Source organism: Oncorhynchus tshawytscha, linkage group LG07 (assembly GCF_018296145.1).
Source record: "Oncorhynchus tshawytscha isolate Ot180627B linkage group LG07, Otsh_v2.0, whole genome shotgun sequence".
Lineage (NCBI taxonomy): Eukaryota > Metazoa > Chordata > Actinopteri > Salmoniformes > Salmonidae > Oncorhynchus > Oncorhynchus tshawytscha.
Window position 1 is genome coordinate 30037947 of NC_056435.1, and position 22285 is coordinate 30060231.

The 22285-nt window shown below is 40.0% G+C and overlaps 1 protein-coding gene across 1 annotated transcript in view; it reads left to right on the forward strand.

The window, feature by feature from the left end:
- cntn3b (contactin 3b) overlaps positions 1-22285 on the forward strand; it is a 68768-nt gene that overhangs the window by 14318 nt on the left and 32165 nt on the right. The window contains exons 2-5 of the mRNA XM_042324280.1: positions 944-1080; positions 11410-11545; positions 16805-16980; positions 20715-20813. Coding sequence (XP_042180214.1) covers positions 1026-1080; positions 11410-11545; positions 16805-16980; positions 20715-20813 — 466 coding nt within the window. The 5' untranslated portion in view covers positions 944-1025. The remainder of the gene's footprint in view (positions 1-943; positions 1081-11409; positions 11546-16804; positions 16981-20714; positions 20814-22285) is intronic.

Below are 22285 nucleotides of genomic sequence, written 5' to 3' on the forward strand. Positions count from 1 at the left end.
GCCTCCCACTCCTCTTTCTATTCTGGTTAGAGACAGTTTGCTCTGTTCTGTGAAGAGAGTAGTACACAGAGTTGTATGAGATCTTCAGTTTCTTGGCAATTTCTCTCATGGAATAGCCTTCATTTCTCAGAACAAGAATAGACTGACGAGTTTCAGAAGAAAGTTCTTTGTTTCTGGCCATTTTGAGCCTGTAATCGAACCCACAAATGCTGATGCTACAGATACTCAATTAATCTAAAGAAGGCCAGTTGTATTACTTCTTTAATCAGGACAACAGCTTTCAGCTGTGCTAACATAATTGCAAAAGGGTTTTCTAATGATCAATTAGCCTTTTAAAATGATCAACTTGGATTAGCTAACTTAACGTGCCATTGGAGTGATGGTTGCTGATAATGGGCCTCTGTACGTTTATGTAGATATTCCATTAAAAATCAGCCGGTTCCAGCTACAATAGTAATTTACAGTATTAACAATGTCTACACTGTATTTATGATCAATTTGATGTTATTTTAATGGACATTTCTAAGTGACTCCAAACTTTTGAACAGTTTGTGTGTATATATATATATATATATATATATATATATTCTTTTTAATGCACTCTATGTCCTTATTTACCCCCAATGTGCCAACAGCTGTATTTTCCATTACATTTATGCATCATGCAGTCATCAAAAGGCATACAGTATAATTAATAAAATAATGAATCAACCGTTGCCTAATGGCTGAAATCATATGCATGTGTTGTCTCGTGAGTGGATTTCATTTACATTGCTTTCAGAGTTCTTTTTATTTATTTTTACTTCAAGCCTTCTAAAAACTGTGAAAGAACATGAATAGTGAGACTTTTGTAATACTGTAATCATGTATTGATGTTGAATGCTTGTAATATTTGGCTCAAAATATCTTATTTTACTTATTTGTTTAATTACTTTCCCCTCAGATCAAAGATTCTCGTATTCAGGGGAGAACATTCCATTCACAAGCAATTGGATGAGAGTCTTATTTGCCCTTGGCAACGGAAGATGATGTTACTATGGAAACAACTTGTGCTGCTATCAATCATTGGTTGCCTTGCAGGTAAGATGTTTTACTACACATTTTATTCAGGAAGAGGTATTTACTATTAGAATTCTACAAGCTCCAATATGATTTTTCATTCGAAGGAGGATTTATGTTTACATTAACATTGTGCAAGTAACAATGTTACTAGGCCTAATTGCTCTCTTTGTTACAAATGAGAAACTGCTCAGCAAACCAAAATTGGTTCTGTGAAAGTTCCCAGAACATTTGTTAGGTCGTGGCAAAAGTTCTCATAACACAAAAACTGTCCAGTTGTGGTGATGATTGTGGAATGTTTGTATAAAAATCTAAATTAAATTGCATTTGTCACACGCCGAATACATCAGGTGTAGACCTTACGGTGAAATGCTTGCTCACAAGCCCTTAACCAACAATGCAGTTCAAGAAATAGAGTTAAGAAAGTATTTGCTAAATAACCTAAAGTAAAAAATAGTAACACAAGAAAATAACAAGAAAAAGGCTATATACAGGGGGTACTGGTACCGAGTCAATGTGCGGGGGTACAGGTTAGTCGAGGTAATATGTACATGTAGGTAGGTGTAAAGTGATTATGCATAGATAATAAACAGTGAGTAGCAGCAGAGGTCAACGTAAATAGTCCGGGTGTCCATTTGATTAATTGTTCAGCAGTCTTAGGTTTGGGGGTAGAAGCGGCTAAGGAGCCTTTTGGACCTATAAACATTTGCCTGGTGTTGCAAGAACGTTACTAAAACACATTTCATCTGTTCTTTAAAGCTTCCCAGAATGTTTCATTAGGTTGTGGGTAAAGTCTGGTGAGAACAATGTAGGGACATCACAAAAGATGTTCCCAAAACACAAAAACTGTCCAGTTGCGTGGATGATTGTACAATGTTTTGTTGGTGTACAAAAACATTCAACTGATGTTACAAGAATGTTCCCAGAACACGGATTATCTGTTCTTTTAAAGGTTCCCAGAATGTCTAATTAGGTTGTGGGAACAGTCTGGTGGGGAATTGTGAGAACATCACATAATATATGTTCCCAAAACACAAAAACTGTCCAGTTGCATGGATGATTATACAATGTTTATTTTAGCGTGCAAAACATTTTGTACCTTATATTACAAGAAAGTTCCCAGAACACATACAGTTTGTTCTTTAAAGGTTCCCAGAATGTTTCAATAGGTTGTGGGAACCTTCTGTTGGGAACATTGTGGGGACATCACAAAATATCTGTTCCCAAACAGGGGTGGCAGCCTAGCCTAGTGGTCAGAGTGTTGGACTAGCAACTGGAATGGTTGCAAGATGAAATCCCCGAGCTGACAAGGTAAAAATCTGTTGTTATGCCCCTGAACAAGGCAGTTAACGCACTGTTCCTAGGCCGTCATTGAAAATAAGAATTTGTTCTTAACTGACTTGCCTAGTTAAATAAAGGTTTAAAAAGAACACAGACTGTCCACTTGCACAGGTGATTTTTTTATACAACTGGTGGGTCTAATCCTGAATACTCATTCGTTAAAACTGCATTCCAGGCGGTGTCTATTCCACAAGCTAAATCTCTGACGTAAAATGTCTATTTACTCGGTTCCATCTGACTGCACAATCCACTATCTCATCAAACCCAGCCAGGCACTTTACAAACTTGATCTCCACTATAAAAAGCATCTAGACATTAACTCACATTTCTTTTAGACTAACATTTAGTTGTGAACAGCAGAGATTTGTATAAACCTTGCTGTCTGTCTCTCCGACATTTGCAACATTGTTTCAATATTCAAATTCAATCTCCTGCTGTCCCCTAGTAATGAACGTGTCAGGAGTCGGGACGAGACGTTTCTCAGCCAGTCGAAATCATGAATCAGCTGGCATCAGTTCTATGGATATATACAAATAAATGTTAATTGAAAAAAGGTAAAACCAAACAAAGTGCAGCTAGTTTGCAGTATTTCCAGCTTCTGTTTGAAAAGATTGTTAGATGTGTTGTTGGCTAGCTCCTCTGAACAACAGTGTCCTGACGAGAGAGCACATTTTCTATGCCAGGTTGAAATCGTGCCTCATTAGCTCATTGCTATGGATGTGTCCAAATAAATGTCACTAGAAAAAAAGCTTAAACAAATGCAAATGCCGCTGCTGTTGTTGTTCTGGCTGCACTGTTTGACGTGACTGTAGGTTAGCCGTAGTTGGCTAGCTAGCAAGTAAAGGATAAGAACGTTGCTAGCTAGTATTGCAATGGAACATTTAGAACCAACGACTGGGTCGCATCCATAGATGTAGAACAAAAAGACAGAACGACTAGGTCGCTTCTCTGGCAACCGAACAGAAAGAACGAGTGACCAGCCAGCTTGTGTTGCAACCCTAGATTTGTGTCGGGACTATATCTTGTGGAAGGATGAAATAGTATGAATAAATATGTTAGTAACCCATTGTATAAAAGTGATAATATTTTAGGGTGCAAAACATTCACCTGATATTACAAAAACATTCCCAGAACACATTTCGTATGTTCTTTAACTGCTCACAGAATGTTTCATTAGGTTGTGGTAACATTGTGGGGCGATAACAACAGATTTGTTCCCAAAACACAAAAACTGTCTGGTTGTGCTGACATTCAGATAATGTTTGTATCAGGGTGCAGAAAACATTCCTTTAATGTTGCAAGAATGTTGACAGAACAGCCTTCCTGAGTTCTTTAAAGGTTCCCAGAACATGTAATTAGGTTGTGGGGAAAGTGTGGGTACATTACAAGAGAGAGGTTTCCAAAACACAAAATATGCTCAGTTGTGATGACACTCATACAATGTTTAAGTTAGGTTGTACAGGAAAATTTTGTAAGAATTCAATAAAACCATTTTTATGATTTTCATAGCATGTTTGTTTTAGGTTTAGCTTAAATATTCCAGGGCCTCCCGAGTGGCACAGCGGTCTAAGGCACTGCTACGCAGTGCTAGCTACATCACTCCTGATCCTGGAGATCCAGATCCCAGGCTGTGTCGCAGCCAGCTACGACTGGGAGACCCTTGAGGCTGCGCACAATTGGCCCAGCGTCTTCCGGGTTAAGGGAGGGTTTGGCCAGCCGGGTTGTCCATGTCCCTTTGCGCTCTAGCGTCTCCTGTGGCAGGCTGTGCGCAATGCACGCTGACACGGTCGGCAGGTGTACGTTGTTTCCTCCTACATATTGGTGCGGTTGGCTTCCGGGTTAAGCGAGCATTATGTCAAGAAGCACTGCAGCTTGGCGGGGTCGTATTTCGGAGGACGCATTGCTTTCGACCTTCACCTCTTCCGAGTCCGTACGGGAGATGCAGCTATCGGACGAGACTGTAACTACCAATTGGATATCATGAAATTGGGGAGGGAGACTTAATATTCCATTGATATTCACGCAATATACACAGAATATTACAAGTACACTTAGAAAATGTTACGTTTAAGTTTTACCTAATATTACCACAACATTCTCAGTATGCAAATTAGAGCATAAAAAAGCAGATTGGAATACATCCCCATTATGTTTCTCTACAGATTTAATGGTAATTTGCATTTGAAGACTATATTGTAGAGACACATGGCATTTTAATTTCATTCATAGGACATTTGGACAGCATTTAATCATCCAAACACAACCATATTTTTTACACTTCATATGTTGACAATATATAGCCATGGCAGTATGGTCACACAGGAGTTTCATGCTTCCTTTTCTGCTTTCTTAGATATAACTAACCCAGTGGAATACTGGTAACTTGGTTATTCACCATCATACTCTTTATATGCTGCGTACCCCTAGGCCCATATATAGACTATGAGTACTGATCTAGGTTCACTTTTGCTTTTCAGATCATGAAAAATAAGACAGGAGGACCATATCAAGAACTTCAAAATAGGAATTATATTGGGTGCGTTTTTTAAAAGTTGAACAGTCCATTTTTACACAATGTTTTTTATTTTATTTTTTATTTTTATTTTTTACAGTTAGTCTAAATTCTACATGTCTTTCTAGATGTATAAATCTGGATGAAATAAAGACATCCTCTCTTTTAGTAGAATATACCTGAGCCTTAATTTAACATTTTCTTTTGTCCCCACAACGATCTCACAAAACTGCTCCCACAAACTAATGAAGCATTCTGGGAACCTTTAAAGAACAGATTAAATGTGTTTTAGGAACGTTCTTGCAACATCAGACAAATCTTTTATATACAGGTATGTTATGAGAACATTTGCTGTGAGCTAAGGAATGTTCCGGGAACTTTCACAGAACCATTTTTGGTTTGCTGGGAAAACATTACTGGTACATTGTGTTATTACATTACCTGGAAACCTAATGAGAACTTTGGGGCAATGTTCTGTGGTTGTTGTTACAGATGTTCTGCACAACAGTTTAATGAATGTTAGGAGAACATTCCAAGGATATTTAATTTAAAAAAGATATATATTAATTCAAATATTTGGTTCTGAAAAACATTCTCTTAATGTTGTCATCCTAGTGTTAGATACAACCCTAACTATAAATTAATGAGAATCTTAGCTAATGTTCTGGGAATGTTCCCAGTTTGCTGGGTGGTATACCTTTTAGGCAACAGTACTGCAATACCTCTCAATAGAGCACTAGTTTGAAGTCGACAGTATTACACTGATGTGTGTGCGCTATGTTGTCTCTTTTGTCTCATATGGAAATGTAGGAAATCTAATGCTTACAGTGTTCCCTACATCATTTTGAAGTGCTTTGGATATTCTCTAGATTCTGCTTGACGTTATGAACTGAAATGAACCATACTGTGCACTGACTACACAATTCTACAGAATCTGTATTGCATTACATTGCATTAGCCTAGATCTAATCTTCTCTTTTGCTGTTGATAAGAAACTGATAGAGACACCCACACAGTATTTGCAAGCAACCGTATTATATTTCATAGTGACAAGGTTAAATTGATTAAAATGCAGTTTTTCATATACGGTAGGCTACTGTTGCCCTTCAGCCATCCCTTGAGCAGCCTACTGCATTTGCACCTCCAGGGACATCTGCGATTCCATTCCTATTCCTGTGTATGACATGTCAGAGATCATTATCAGGATCCTTGGGATGGAACTGCGCCTGCATTTTAGAACAAACCTCTTGCTACACTGGCTCGTTATGCCCTTGTGGTCACCTGGGATTGGGACAGAAATCCATTCTCTCTCTCTCTCTCTCTCTCTCTCTCTCTCTCTCTCTCTCTCTCTCTCTCTCTCTTGTAAGACAACCACAGCAAAGCAGACTTTGAATGTACATATAATGCAGTATACAATAGGTGTATGCTTTAAGGGGCTCAACAAGTATTCAAAACAGTTTTGAACAGTCCATGGAGATTTATTTTATGTGTTAGTGCTATCTTACTGTTGAGGAATTTGTTTTCTCTATTTCTGACACACTGTAAAGTTGGAATGTTTTTACCTTTTATTTTCACTACGAACTTGATTTCAGAAATCATGTCAAATTATTGCCTGACAGATTGTGGTGAGATGTATGTACATCGATGTGCATACAGTATGTACAAAGACATAAAGCCATAGTTTGAATCTAAGTTTAAGGACTTTGAATCATAGTTTGTGGAATCCACAGCCTACTGGATTGGAAGATGGCAGATAGCAGGTTAACACTTACTTAATGACCTTTCTTTATTAAAAAAAATCTAAAACCATGTTTGAACAATACCCTAATAAAATATGATTTAAGAGGATTGAAATTTGTTTCAAAGTTTGGCAACTTTGTATAATACTATACATTAATATTAGTGGACCGTTGCAGCAATGTTTTAAGAACTACTTCCATTATTGTTAAAGTATGTTTTTAGAACATTATTGGAACGTCATGTCATAACATTACAATATAACTTTATAAGAGTCTCACAGAAATGTTTGTTGTTTGTTGCTATACACTATACACTATGGACACCCCTTCAAATTAGTGGATTTAGCTTTTCCAGCTACACCTGTTGCTGACAGGTGCATAAAATCAAGCACACAGCCATGCAATCTCCAAAGACAAACATTGGCAGTAGAATGGCCTTACTGTCTTCAGTCACTTTCAACGTGACACCATCACAGGATACTACCTTTCCAACAAGTCAGTTCATGAAATTTCTGCCCTGCTAGAGCTTCCACGGTCGACTGTAAGTGCTGTTATTATGAAGTGGAAACATCTAGGAGCAACAACAGCTCAGCCGCGAAGTGGTAGACCACACAAGCTCACAGAACAGGCCCGCCGAGTGCTGTAGCGCGTAAAAATCATCTGTCGGTTGCAACACTCACTACCGAGTTCCAAACTCCCTCTGGAAGCAGCGTCAGCACAATAACTGTTTGTCGGGAGCTTCATGAAATGGGTTTCCATGGCCGAGCAGCCGCACAAAAGCTTAAGATCACCATGTGCAATGCCAAGCGTCAGCTGGAGGGGTGTAAAGCTCGCCACAGTTGGAAAAGCATTCTCTGGAGTGATGAAACACGTTTCACCATCTGGCAGTCGAACCAACAAATTTGGGTTTGGCAGATGCCAGGAGAACGCTACCTGCTCGAATGCAAAGTGCCACTTTAAAGTTTGGTGGAGGAGGAATAATGGTCTGAGGCTGTTTTGCATGGTTCGAGCTAGGCCCCTTAGTTTCAGTGAAGGGAAATCTTAACGCTACAGCAATGACATTCTAGACGATTCTGTGCTTCCAACTTTGTGGCAACAGTTTGGGGAAGGCTCTTTCCTGTTTCAGCATGACAATGCCCCCGTGGACAAAGCGAGGTCCATACAGAAATGGTTTGTTGAGATTGTTGGGGAAGAACTTGACTGGCCTGCACAGAGACCTGACCTCAACCCCGTTGAACACATTTGGGATAAATTGGAACACCGACTGAGAGCCAAGCCTAATCGTTCAGCATCAGCACCCGACACCATTAATTCTCTTGTGGCAGCATGTCACTGCAGCAATGATCCAAAGTCTAGTGGAAAGCCTTTCCAGAAAAGTGGCCAGAAGAGTGGAGGCTGTTTTAGCAGCAAAGGGGGGACCAACTCATGCCCATGATTTTGGAATAAGATGTTCGACAAGCAGGTGTTCACATACGTTGGTCATGTAGTGTAGGTATTAGTGCATTGATATCAACATTAGCTGAATTTGATTTATTTTTACTATTTTCTACATTGTAGAATAATAGTGAAGACATCAAAACTATGAAACAACACATATGAAATCATGTAGTAACCAAATAACTGTTAAACAAATCAAAATCTATTTTATATTTGAGATTCTTCAAATAGCCCCCCTTTGCCTTGATGACAGCTTTGCACAATCTTGACATTCTCTCAACCAGCTTCACCTGGAATTATTTTCCAACAGTCTTGAAGGAGTTCCCACATATGCTGAACACTTGTTGGCTGATTTTCCTGCACTCTGCGGTCCGACTCATCCTAAACCATCTCAATTTGGTTGAGGTCAGGGGATTGTGGAGGCCGGGTCATCTGATGCAGCACTCCATCACTCTCCTTCTTGGTATATTAGGTCATTGTCCTGTTGAAAAACAAATGATAGTCCCACTAAGCCCAAACCAGATGGGATGGCGTATCACTGCAGAATGGTAGTCATGCTGGTTTAGTGTGCCTTGAATTCCAAATAAATCACAGACAGTGTCACCAGCAAAGCACCCCCATACCATAACACCTCCTCCTCCATGCTTTACGGTGGGAAATACACATGCGGAGATCATCCAATCACCCACACCGCATCTCACAAAGACACGGAGGTTGGAACCAAATATTTCCAATTTGGACTCCAGACCAAAAGACACATTTCCATCAGTCTAATGTCCATTGCTCGTGTCTCTTGGCCCTAGCAAGTCTCTTCTTATTATTGGTGTACTTTACTAGTGGTTTCTTTGCAACAATTCGACCATGAAGGATTGCTTCACACAGTCTCCTCTGAACAGTTGATGTTGAGATGTGTCTGTTACTTGAACTATGTGAAGCACTTATTTTGGCCTGCAATTTCTGAGGCTGGTAACGCTAATGAACTTATCCCCTGTAGCATTCCTGTGGGGGTCCTCATGAGAGCCAGTTTCATCATAGTGTTTGATGGTTTTTGCGACTGCACTTGAAGAAATGTAAAATGTTGTTACATTTTTCCAGATTGACTGACCTTCATGTCTTAAAGTAATGATGGACTGTCGTTTCTCTTTGCTTATTTGAGCTGTTCTTGACATAATATGGACGTGGTATTTTACCAAAAAGGGCTATCTTCTGTATACCTCCCCTACCTTGTCACAACACAACTGATTGACTCAAATGCATTGAGAAGGAAATAAATTCCACAAATTCACTTTTAACAAGGCACACCTGCTAATTGAAATGCATTCCAGGTGACTACCTCATGAAGCTAGTTGAGAGAATGCTAAGAGTGTGCAAAGCTGTCATCAAAGCAAAGGGTGACAATTTAAAGAATCTCAAATATAAAATATGTTTTGATTTGATAAACACTTTTTTGGTTACTACATGATTCCATATCTGTTATTTCATAGTTTTGTTATCTTCACTATTATTCTACAATGTGGAAAATAGTACAAATAAAGAAGAACTTTAATGAATAGGTGTTCTAAAACGTTTGACCGGTAGTGCATATGAGAGTTATGCAGAAATGTTCCCTGCATGTTGTTTTGAATGTTTTGGATGATGTCTCCATGAACATTAAAAGAACGTTCCTGTACTGTTTTCTCAGAACCAATTTAATTGAATCCAGACATAATTGCTGAAATATGTTGAGAGAATATTTTTGGAACATCATTATGTCATAACGTCACACTGGAACTTTATTAGACCATTGTAGGAATATTCCCTGTTTGTTTTTATGAGTGTTTTGAATATAACATACATATCCATCAACATTAGCAGAACGTTCCTGTAATGTTTCCTCCTAGCCACTTCAATTGACCCGTCGCTAAGTCCCACCCATAAGTTTTGGCAACCAATCGCAGTGCTCCAATGGATAGCAATTGTCGTCGAGTCCGACACCTCTGACAAACTCATGTTTAAATCGTCTGAAGGCAAATGAGGGCTATGGCAAAAACGGAGAGTTTTCTTTAAAAAAATACATGTTTAAATGGATGAATAATTGAACAATGCACCAGGAGTAATTATTAATGTGATTCCTGAGATGCATTATTTTTTAAATTCCGAAATTATACTTTTGTTACATTGTTTGCCAGCTCAGCTGGTTAGCTTTCTCTCAGTCTCTGACCACCAAATGTAGCTAGCTAGCCACTTATTATAGTTTGTTTTCTCAAAATGTATGTTGCTAGCTAAGTTAGGAATGTTATTAATACAACTCCCATCTGCTGTCGACATCAGGATACGGTTTTTGTGCAATAGTTCCAAAAGTGGTTATAGCTTTGACTGCATGCTAACAATGACCAGGTTCCCATGAAGCAATTGTAATGACAGTCCACCACAACATACCCAAGAGTTTCCTGATTTAGCAAAGGGTGATTGATCTGTGTTCAATTTAATTTTTTATTAGAAACAGTTTCATTGGTCTCAAAAGAAGAAAAAAAACACAGTTTGAGGTTATTGTGAGGGGATTTCGCCAATGGTTGAATGGGGAATTGGTCTTCCTGGAAAAATGTTGTCCAGGTTTGCAACAGCAACCAAGGGGGGCTGGGCATAGCAAAGGGTCAATTGATTTTGTTGCAGCAGTATGTTCTAAGAACATTACTGGAACATTGTGTTATTACCTTAACCTTAAGAGAATGTTCTTGTGGTAGTTTTTACAGATTTTGTGAACAATATTTTTGTGAATGTTAGCACAACATTCCAATGATATTTTCGTTTGGAAAATGTTTTTTTTTGATGATCAAAAATGTTGTCTCAAACCCTAACTGGAACTTCATATGTTAATGTTAGCTAATGTCCTGTGAATGTTCCTGGTTTGCTGGATTCACACAGGTGCAATCATGTGACTAACGTTTCAATGTCACCAAGATTTTTGCAGTGCTCAGATTTGTGCCAACATTGAATAGTTAGGCCAACATTTAAGTTTTTCGTGGATTAGCTATTATAATTATTTGGGTTAGTAGCACACTATTTAATCAAATAATGGTTTACTTATGTCTATTCCAAATCAAATATTTGAATGGCCCTGTCTCAGTCGTACGGTGTATTACCATGTTGCAATCATAGACATGATTTTAAAAAATGCTAAATTGTCACCAGTTTTTGTCAGGATTCACAAGTTTTCACTGTCTACCTGTTTGTTCAGACAAATTTATTAATTCCGTGTTAGATGACTGAAATGTCACACATTGACAAATGTCAATTGTTAAAGGCCTGAGTAGTACAGCCTGTGTTGCTTTTGTTCTCCAGCTCATGCACAAGATGTCCTGTTCCAAGGGCCAAGATGGAGGACAGAGCCCAGTGACCTCATTCTCCCCATCAACTTCCCTGACCAGGAAGCTACCATTAGATGTGAGGCAGAGGGGAACCCCACCCCACAGTACAGGTAAAGGATTCCACCAATCTACACTATAATTCCACAATTCAGTGTGGAACTGCCATTAGCTACCATTTAACATGGATGTTTAACCAAATATTCAGTCGCTCTCTCTCAAGGCAATCAAACAGGATACTGAGAGCATTGATTGGTATTGATTTTGGTGGAGAGCGATACACATTGGGCTTACCATAGTAGCAGTAGAGATACTGTAACATCCAAGAAACAAGATTCACCTTTTACTGCAGTTGGCTAAATCAAGGTTACATATAGTGTTTCTTGGTAGTCTTAAACAAATCTACTTTGAAACAAAAGTACACACCTCACAGGGTATGGGCCTAAAAAAAGAAGACACCTGTTCCATGTCAGATATGGAGTTAAAATGTATTCCATTTTGAGTTTGCATCCCAATATTACACTTTATATACATTACAGAATACTGAAATATAACAAACCGTTTCACATAGAAACACCAGATTTTCTGCGTAAAAAAAAAGTAGAATATGTTTATTAATGATTCAATTATGACATATTAATAACATTCCACCCATGAGGACACTGGGTCATTTGACTGCAGGAAAGGGGTACGCAGACATTTAACCAGACACAGAAACTGATTCATATGGTATGCTCATTCCAAAAAAACTAAAAGCTGTAAACTAATGCAGGCTTTGAGCTATGATTTAGATTTAGATGGGAAGTCAGACAACCATTAGCTTATAAATACTTCAGAGATATGAGTCTAGTTATCTTTATTACAGATTTTATTTAGGTTGCTCTAGGATTGAAGCTAATGTTTTATAATGTGCTGCACTGCTTAGGAAATCATTAGGAATGTAGGGAGATTTCAGTTACTAATTCTACTCTAGATTCTCTGATATCCCCCCGGTTATTCCCCGGTGGTAAGTCTGCCTGAAAATGGTAGCCCGCGTTGGTTTGGTGGTAGATTGTGTTTCGTAGCTTGGTCAGCATCATGTAAATGCACAGCAGGCAGTCGAGAGAGGTAATAACCTTGTGAGTGACATTCTGTTAAATGCTTACATTTCCTCTAATGCGTATGTGCTGAAAACATGGGTCTTAGAGCAGCAGCAGGGGGTATCATTATACTTGTTGTGCAAGCTGAGCGATCCTAGGATGAGCTGAACCATTACAACTTGCACTAACTCTGAAAAAGAAGTCGAGTGGACGTGTTCTCACCATCAAACTGAACAATTAGGATTGTTCTTCTTTTTTCTTTTCTTTTTTACTTAAGTACACAGGGAAAGCATAGATCGTGGGTTATGATTATGTGTGATAAAATGTGGTCTAGTCATCTGTGCCACAAATTGGAATAACCCTCGAATGCTGTAAGTAGAAGCCTCTTTAGATTTTTAAGTGCTGCGCAAAAGTTTCCTACATTAGTAAAGTAACAGTGATATGTTTTCTCTTGATTAATATTGGATGTATTGGAACGGATAACACATTAGTCATCATAAGCAATTCCAAATATTATGATTGTTTTCATGCAGGCTAATAACACTCCAGTTAAGTGTGTCTAATGAGCTATTTCACACGATTAATGTTATTTGTAAAGTCCAATCCAAGACTAATTAAAGACAATCCAAGCTTTCGTTGTGAAATGGATAGAACCAAGTCGATCAAATTGAAAAGTTGGACTTCAAGCACCCATTTTACGTAAGATAAGTGTATTAAAACCAAATGAATACAGAGCACATATCTGAGTAGAATTGAAGTGAATCACTTTATTGAAACAAACTCCCATGGCAGGGGATTGACGTTTATGGGAATACTTTTAAAGACACTGCATCGTTTAGTCCTTGGACTCACTGCAAGTAAAGGGATCATTTGTGGATTTATTTGGGTTGCACCAGAGTGTATGTTTGACACTGACTGTTCTTGACTTGTGTCCCCTCCGGCAAGGAGAGGACTTTTGTCTTGATGATTAAAAGTGAAACAGAAATGTTTAGCAATACATTTCCCAAGCGCAAAAAAAACTCAGGACCTCAAATGCCCCCAATGAGCTGCCCGCGCTGTCCCTCAGAGCCGCAAAGGGACAAGCTTTGATCTCCCACAGGGAGGCATCAACTAATATCAGTCAGTTTCTAGTGAAATTATACTGGAATCACAAGATTTGTGAGTTTTTTTCAAGAGCTTCACATTTTCCAATTCATGTCAAAGTAACCATCTCATATCACTGAAACAATGCTCTTTAGTACTGTCTTTTTTCTTTATCTTTCATAACCAGTCCCACACAACTCCACACTTGACATCACTCCACACCACAGCGCATGTTAAAGATATTAGTACTTAATATGTTACAGTAGGGGTAGTTTTTCTCAATATGGTTGTCACATTTGATTTTCTTCCTTGACAGTGACCCATAATGAACACTACATTGGGCAGTGTGTTCTGAACTTACTGTAATGTACTGTAGAACCAAGGGCATAGTGGCCGATGGACATCAATCATTTATTTGTGATGTTCCCTGCCCTCTAATTTGAAATCTGGGAGATGTTGTCACGTCTCTTAATTTATGTAATAGCGCTCCGAGGACACGTTAGGCAATTTGAGTTTCTCATTTAGTCTGGAAGCTATCACAGCATGGAGCCTGAGGAGAGAACTTTGCATCTCCTGCCCTGACAAAGTCTCAGACTACTGAAATATTAATTCTTCCATTTCAAATACAACCATGTTCAATGATGATATTCAGTAATATCTGATGAGCTGTTAGTCTTATTCTCTGCCAACCTTCCGGGTTGAGACCAAGGGCCCTCTTTCTCCTGGTCAGCAATGTGTTTTTCAAGGGCCAATATTAGCTGTGTGTGTGTGTTTGTCCTCAGGGGAAAACAGGTGAGGTGCGTGGCTGGAGACAGCGCTGAGTGCGGCAGCATTCCCTGCCTGTATTTGATGAAGAGGCCTCATGCAACATTGATGTGAACCTCAAGGTCGGCCAGAGTTCATCCAGACCATGCCATGAGCAGCCCATGGCCTGGAGGCTGTAACAGGCTAGGACAGCCAGAGCAAATAAGGGAGCCATTAGTCTTTGTTGTTGTTTAGGAACCCTACTGTCTGGTGTGTTAAATTCCCTCCATTCACTCTATAAGGCTCCACTAATGCCATGGCCCCAGAGAAATTGTGCTTTTTCGAAGTGCTATTTTTCCATTTTTGTGAAGCACTTCAGTTGGAGTCCTCATCTGTGGATGAGTTAAGACCTGAGGGGGCAATGAAAAGGAGATGAGACCACTACTGTTTAGAATGCAGAAAGATTTCCATGGTGTTGGAGTGCTCATTCAGTTCCTCATTAGTCCTGTGCTGGCAACAGGTTTGAGGGCACAGACTCCTATACAGGTCAAAGCATGCAGTTTGCAACAATCATATACTCTCACAATACAATATAATTGGCGCCAGCTGTCTTATTTAATGTTTTTGACACCATATTTGAGGTTTTGCTCACAACCTCACAGCTGGTAAGAAGCATTTTATTGACTGTTAGAGAGAAGGATACACATCACTGCATATGACGATGATGGTGATGATGATGGTGATGACTCAAATACAATATGACTAGGCTCCCATGGATAATTATAGTTTGCATAGTTGATAGTAAAGGATCGTTATGTCCGCATGGGCCTTAATTGGTGGCGTGATCATTTATTATGAGGACAATGTGGAATATCAGTTATATTGGTTCAGGTTTAATAACTCCACATCTGCTTATGGGTGAATTTACACCAGCAGCAGCTCTGTGGTTTGCCCTCGTTGTTTACTCCTACTCGCATGGAATGGGTGCTATGTATGTGACTGGTATTTGATGCTCTATCACCTAGCCTTCATCCCCAGCGGGGATTCATACCAGGCCTTTTCTGGTGGCTACTTAGTGTTGGCAGGTGAGGGGTGTCTCTGACAGCTTGTCCCAGTGTTCAAATGGAGCCGTGGCTTGCTGTTCGAGGTGTTGCGGCTGCTTCTGCTGCTTCTGCTAGATGGGATGGCTGGCTGTGTCGTGCGTAGACATGCTCACACCCAGCAGAGGCAGAGCCCAGCCATCTGCTCCAGGGGTGTCTGATCTGCTCAGCCTGCCTACCGTCCTCTCCCATTAAGTTCAGATATGCTGGGGTGGCTGCGAATACAACCAGCAACCCAACCCCCTCTCTCCCGCTCTCCTTTATTATTTTACACGTCAGATCCTTCGGCTAGGCTGTATACGCACGGTCACCTCGGTTAGAAAAAAAATCTGGAGGGAAACACTGGTTTACATACGATAACACGATGGATAATATCAGCCATTTGGAACATGCATAAACAAGATGCTCTTGTAAAGGCAATTGAGATTGAATATGGCATCAAATTGCCTCGCTTGAAAGGTTTGTATTTGTGCGCCCAGGAAACATAGGTTTCATCACATAACTTCAAACATTTAAACAATTATTTTGGTATCTGGAATGGTGACAAAATAAGTTTGATTAAGTGAAAGCCGCACTGAGATAGATGAATAATGCAGGCGACAACATGAAAGACAGCTATATCTTTTGTAGTCTGTCAGACGGGAGTCTGGGGAAAGTCATGGCTGGTTTTAAGGCTGTGTGGAGCACCACTTTCCCTGCTCGTTAGTTTGCTGAAAATAAAAAAATATTGATCCCCCCCCAATCATTGAATTGTCATTTCACGGTCCCAAATTGCATTGCTCAAGCTAGCTGGCTCCAAGTCTTATCCTAATCATGCCTAATTTCTTGCATTCTTAAGTGGAAAATAATCTATACTTATCATGCCTCTCAGCTTTGTTAACTTTGGAAAAACAAAAAATAATTTCCCCATTTTGTAAATTGTTTATGGCAACAAATCATTAGAGTAGTAAATAGTCCAAAACATTTGTATGTTGTGCATTCTTTGACCTCATGCTATCTGGGAATTTAACTTAGCTGCTGATGGATGTTTTTAAAGAAGTTAGAAATAGGAATTATTATGCTCAACCCATAACTTCACATGCAACGTATTTTAGATCAGTAATATAAGATAGATGTGATTTTTTTTTTTTTACATAATACAATTAAGTACAATATTAACAAATAGACTACACAGTGTTTCAAAGGCAACTAGCTAACCCAATACACAATGAAAAGTTTCACGCTCAAAATACCAACAATTGCAGTGTGATTATATCCCATATCTTCATTTGATTCAATTGTCTTTATCAAATCGATCCATGTGATAAATGTTTGTGAGTGTGCATCTCCAGAGGCCCGGCTGCTGATTGTGTTTACGTCTTTCCAGATGGTCGCTTAACGGAACACTCATTGATCTGGGGAGTGACTACCGGCGTCACATGTCTGGGGGCAACCTGATCGTTAACCGTCTGGACAGGGACCAAGACACGGGGATATACCAGTGCACTGCCTTCAACACATGGGGGACCATCCTCAGCCGCAGAGCCACTCTGAAATTTGCATGTAAGTGACCGGGCTATCCCTAGCACGTTATAGGGGAGGGGTGTGTGTATGTGTGTGTTTGTGTGCATGCATGCATTGTGTAACCCTCTCACCAGGCTCCAATTTGACTCTCACGATATTACCTTACATACAATATCTCAACAACAATAGGGACCAATAAGAGTCCCTATTGTAAAGTATCTAGGGTGATGACAGTAGGGTATTAACTTCAGATGAAATTATTATAGGTTTCTGTTATTGTATCAGGATAGGCCATCCCATGCATTCAATTACATTGAAACAGTAAATGACTCCACCAAGGCAACATACATAAGGTTCAAAATGTGTATTATTACATTTTCAAAGCACCACATCAAAATAAATAAAAAATAATGAACCCCAATGAGTCGTGCACAACCCATGTCAAAATTATTTCAAGCATGTTTAAACCCGTTGGTGCGCGTTGGAGCTCAAAAAACATGACGACACACATAAAGGCCCGAAGCAACCCACAGTGGTTACTCACTACTCGTAGATATTCCCTCAGTGAAGTATGGCAGTTCCTTTCAGGTTTCCTCACAAGATCCACAGCAAGCACAGCTATCAATGCAGACAGTACTCTTTAGCAGTAACCGATATCCCATGGGAACATGAACTCGTTAAGCCTTCCCAAGCAATTCTCTCTTGGTTTCACACGATGCTAGGCTAACCTCAAGGCTGTCAAATACCTCCACGATGAGACCGTAGCTTCAGTCTTTACTAAGTCTTTCTTAACAAAATTATAACAACTCTCTTATAAAATAAAATCGGTATTTCCCTTCCAACTCTGTAGGTATGGGTTTTGTTCTATTTTTATCGTATTCTTTTATAATTCTTCTTCACCAACGGTCATAATGTAATGTTCATCCTTTTCTCAACGTCTCTCTCCCTCTCTTTTTTTCCCAGGCCTCCCGTTAACCAGGTCCATTCTCCCATTGGCCACAGCTTATCAAGTGACCTTATTGGTCAAAACTTAAACTTAAAAGTAAACCAACCTATTCACTTATACATGAAATAAATATTTCTTCAAAAGAAATGCATTAACAACATTACAATTCAGGAGCAATTCAATCACCTTGTAAATATAATACCAATTAATTATAACAAATAAACTCAATACTTGGTTTTAACAAGAATAAACTCAATACTTGGTTTTAACAAGAGTATTACACTTGCAAGTGTGCGTGTGTGTGTGTGTGTGTGTGTGTGTGTGTGTGTGTGTGTGTGTGTGTGTGTGTGTGTGTGTGTGTGTGTGTGTGTGTGTGTGTGTGTGTGTGTGTGTGTGTGTGTGTGTGTGTGTGTGTGCACTTGTGTTGTGTGTCTGTGGCCTCTGTGTCTTTAGCATTCCGATTTCTTGCTCGGTATGCTTCAAATAGATTTTTTTTAAAGGGAAATGGTAATCGAATGAAATGTCAGATGCAACAACCACAGTGGGTGAGGCAGCTTCTGACTGCCTCTGAACTCCATTGATTCTCATTAGTCTCTGTGTTTCCAGCTTTGACAGTGTCTGTGCAACCTCGGGACTGACTGATACTTTGCCAATCTATGCAAGCCTCTGTGATCTGGACTTGAAAGGAAACCTACTCCAATAAAGCTTAAACTTTGCAAACCAGACACAATCATTTTTTACTGTGGAATTGTTTGCCGTTGCAGATAGATCAGACTTGGTTGAACAGCCAGTCTGGTATTCTAGAGAGGGAGATCTGAATATCACAGGAGGCACCTTAATTGGGGAGGACGGGCTTGTAGTAATGGCTGGAGCGGAATAGGTAGAATGGTATCAAATGCATCAAATACACGGTTTGATGCCATTCCATAATCTCCGTTCCAGCCATTATTATGAGCCGTCCTCCCCCCAACAGCCTCCACTGGTGAATATGAAGCTTTGGTGTGGGTCTCTACCACATAGAGAGCAGACCAATAGACAGTGTAGAGAGACACCTCTCACTGATCATTGATCACGTCCCAGGGATAGAGAGCATTTCCTTCCTCTTAAGAGATGGACTGCCATTACCCTTATGGGCTGGATAATGAATCTCACTTGTGGGGCCTGGGTGAGGAGGGAACTGCTTGACATTTATTGTCTATTTGAATGCTCAGGGGAGGTCTTGGAGATAGATGGGGATTGCTGCATACACGGCTAGATTTTCTTCGTAATAAAGACTCTTCCATAGACAGGGATGGCTTACCGCACCCATTTCCTGTCTACACAATTCCACTGTGATTTCAATTATATATTTTTTTGCGATGTGTTACGGCCATCAACTTCATCCAAATTTACATTGAATTTCTGAACAACTGTAACGCAACTGTTATACAAATGTACAAACACTGGTATAATACACACCAGGGAGAGAGAATGAAATGCATTTAAAATGACATTCCCTCTGTACTTGTGACTTGAGTTGCTATTCCTTTGTGGTAAAAATAGAATGAAGAGCTTGCATGGTGTTAGATAGGATACCTTTATATGTTTTTCCTGGCTTCCCTCCTGACACATTCTTATTGCCTCTCAGAGTTGGAGTCTGTGTAGAGGAGACATATTACACAGAAAGCCGTCGTTCTGCTATAGACAAGGCAGAGCCAGCTTATAGAGTGCAGCAGTCCCTACTGACAGCAGTCCCTACTGTCTCTCCTTACACGGAGCATTTCTGTGTGAGGGAGAGAGGAGTAGAGAACTGATTCCTACCTCTTAGGAGGTAAGGAATATTATCATAATGATCAGCTGCTGTTTTGGTTATGCTTTCCAACCAGCCTGCACCACCTTTCCCTCGTCTAGATAGCCTAGCCTAACTCCTCCAGCGCTTTAGATTCGGCACCATGTCTGCGAGTTGAAGTTCTCTATGGCTCTATTAGAAGATGGCGACTCACTGTGTGGCCTGGACAGAATCCTGCTATGCCTTGGCTGTGTTGGATTTCACCACAGTCATCAGAGACTGGCTCATTAATCTTCCATTCACTCTCCCACCCCCCTCTATAATCCTCCTCTTTTCCCAATTCCTTTTATCGGTCCCATTGACTTTATTTTGTTTGTGTTCGGGGCCCGACTGTAGGGCTGCCCAACCCGAGGGTGCAGAGTCAGTAGGGACAGGGGTACAGTAGTTCACCCATCACTCACTAAACTAGAGTAACATTTCATCAGCCCAGGTACAAGCTCAGTCAGGCAGCTTTTCCTCTTTCATTTGCAGGGATGAATTGCTCCCAGAGTATCGACAGGGAAGCTAGTGCTTTTAAGGGCGAGATTACACTGCATTTAATAATGATGTTGGTTATTGCTCTTGGCACTGATTCCTGTTATTCGTCATGTGCTCCGTGTTTGTGCAGTCCCTCCAACTTCCTCCCCTCTTTTTATCCCTTTGCAATTTAATCTCCTGCTGCTATCACAACGACTGTGTGTTGTGAGGTATCCATCACATACCATAAGTCCATCAGTAATATTTAATGTTACAGTTGCCTTTCTAAGTATTGGATAGCATTGGGGGTGTTCTAAAGCAATCCATTACTGTACCTGTAAATGGTTTTCCTACAGTACATGGATTTTAGCGCTTTAAAGAAACCAAGATAACTGATACAAACTGGGAAACACATTAGCTGATACGGATTGAGTTATCAGCTGCATTTAGACATAGAGTAATATTAAGGTTTGTGCTTTATATTTATCCGTTCTGTCTTCTGTAATAACACTAAAGCTTACCCTTGATTTTTGTGTTGATAAGACCTAGATAACTTCAAGACCCAAACGACACGGAGTGCTGTCAGTGTCCGAGAGGGCCAAGGAGTGGTTTTGTTATGTGGACCACCCATGCATTCTGGAGGTAGGTTTTTATTCCATATTAGAGATATTGATGAGTACCTGAAGATGCCTCTCCTCTGTATCCAATTAAAATCTTTGATGCGGTATATGAGTGAATATACAGGCGCTATTTGGTGTGCTCACATTCCTAACCTAATCAGTTTTTTCATAAAACATTATTTGTTAGAGCTCTTGCTAGCAGCCTCAGATGAACTTAAGTCACACAGATGTTTGCAGACTAAAGATATGCTTAGCTGGCCTTCTTTTTCATTCTGAACTTTCTTACAATTAGTGCCAAATCTGGTGGCAATTGAAAAAATATTCCTCAAATTGGAGTCTTAACCTGATCATTAGGCAATACGGTCTGAGTAAAGTGCTTTTAATAAAACCTGTATTAGATAATCAATAGTAACTTATCCTAACTTAAATGGAATGCAGAATTCAAAGGGATTTTGTAAACTAATTTACTCTACACCCTATAGAGGGAAAACAAACAGAATCACTTTCTGGAATATCTTATTTATCTTGCATACTGTTTTCAACTTGTACAGAGGAAGTGACTCGGCACATGCGAGACGGCTATTTGAAGTGTGTGTGATCGCGACACTACTCAATTCCAGTTAGCTTAGTATTGAATAACGGACTTTGCCTACATACAGGCTGACCCTGTTGCAGGACCACTCACTTTTAACATGACATTGTAGAGTGGCTGGTTCTTCTCTAATGTATTGGCCTAAAGTGTGCCTACAGTAGGTGTGTGTATACAGTCTTGTACAGCTGGAGGAGGCGATAATGGCCTGGGGTAGCCAGTGTGAAACACAATGCGACAGCCTCTCACTCAGAAATGAGCTTCTGCCAGGCATGTTGTTGTCACCATAACAGTATTTTTTGTTTGTTTCCCTATTTGAACAAGTGAATAAGACCAAGTAGGTGTGGCACTGTGCTCATTGCACTGTGAAGCATGAATATGCCACACACAAACATGGAACTCGTTGGACCCATCACTATCCACTGACTGTAAGACATCTCTGCAGGTTTTTACTCTGCCTCAGCGGCTTCAACTGCTGGAATAGAGGCTCTCTCAAATGACACATTATATCTCACGTTACATCGACATGGCCACAAAATAAATATTGTTGCTAGCTAAAGTGACTGCATTAGGGCTCTGAGCCATCATAAATATGTGTTTATTCTCCGGGGCTCAATTATGTTTATTTTTGTGTCATAGCTATTGCATGTTTGTAGCGTTGTGCTTGTTACATAAATAGCCATTGTGTTCAATAGGAAAAGAGGTTGTTGCACTATATTTTCATTTTCCTCTTGATTTGTATTTTCTTGACGAATGCTATCACTGTTCATTACGGCCACATAGCTCAGAGTCAGGGATCCCCGGTCTTGCTTTGCTTCGTCAGAATGAATTGGTTTCGGCTTCAGTGAACCGACTGCAAAGATGTGATCCCAGGAGCCAAGGTTTGCGAGGCGTTCTCCTCCCAG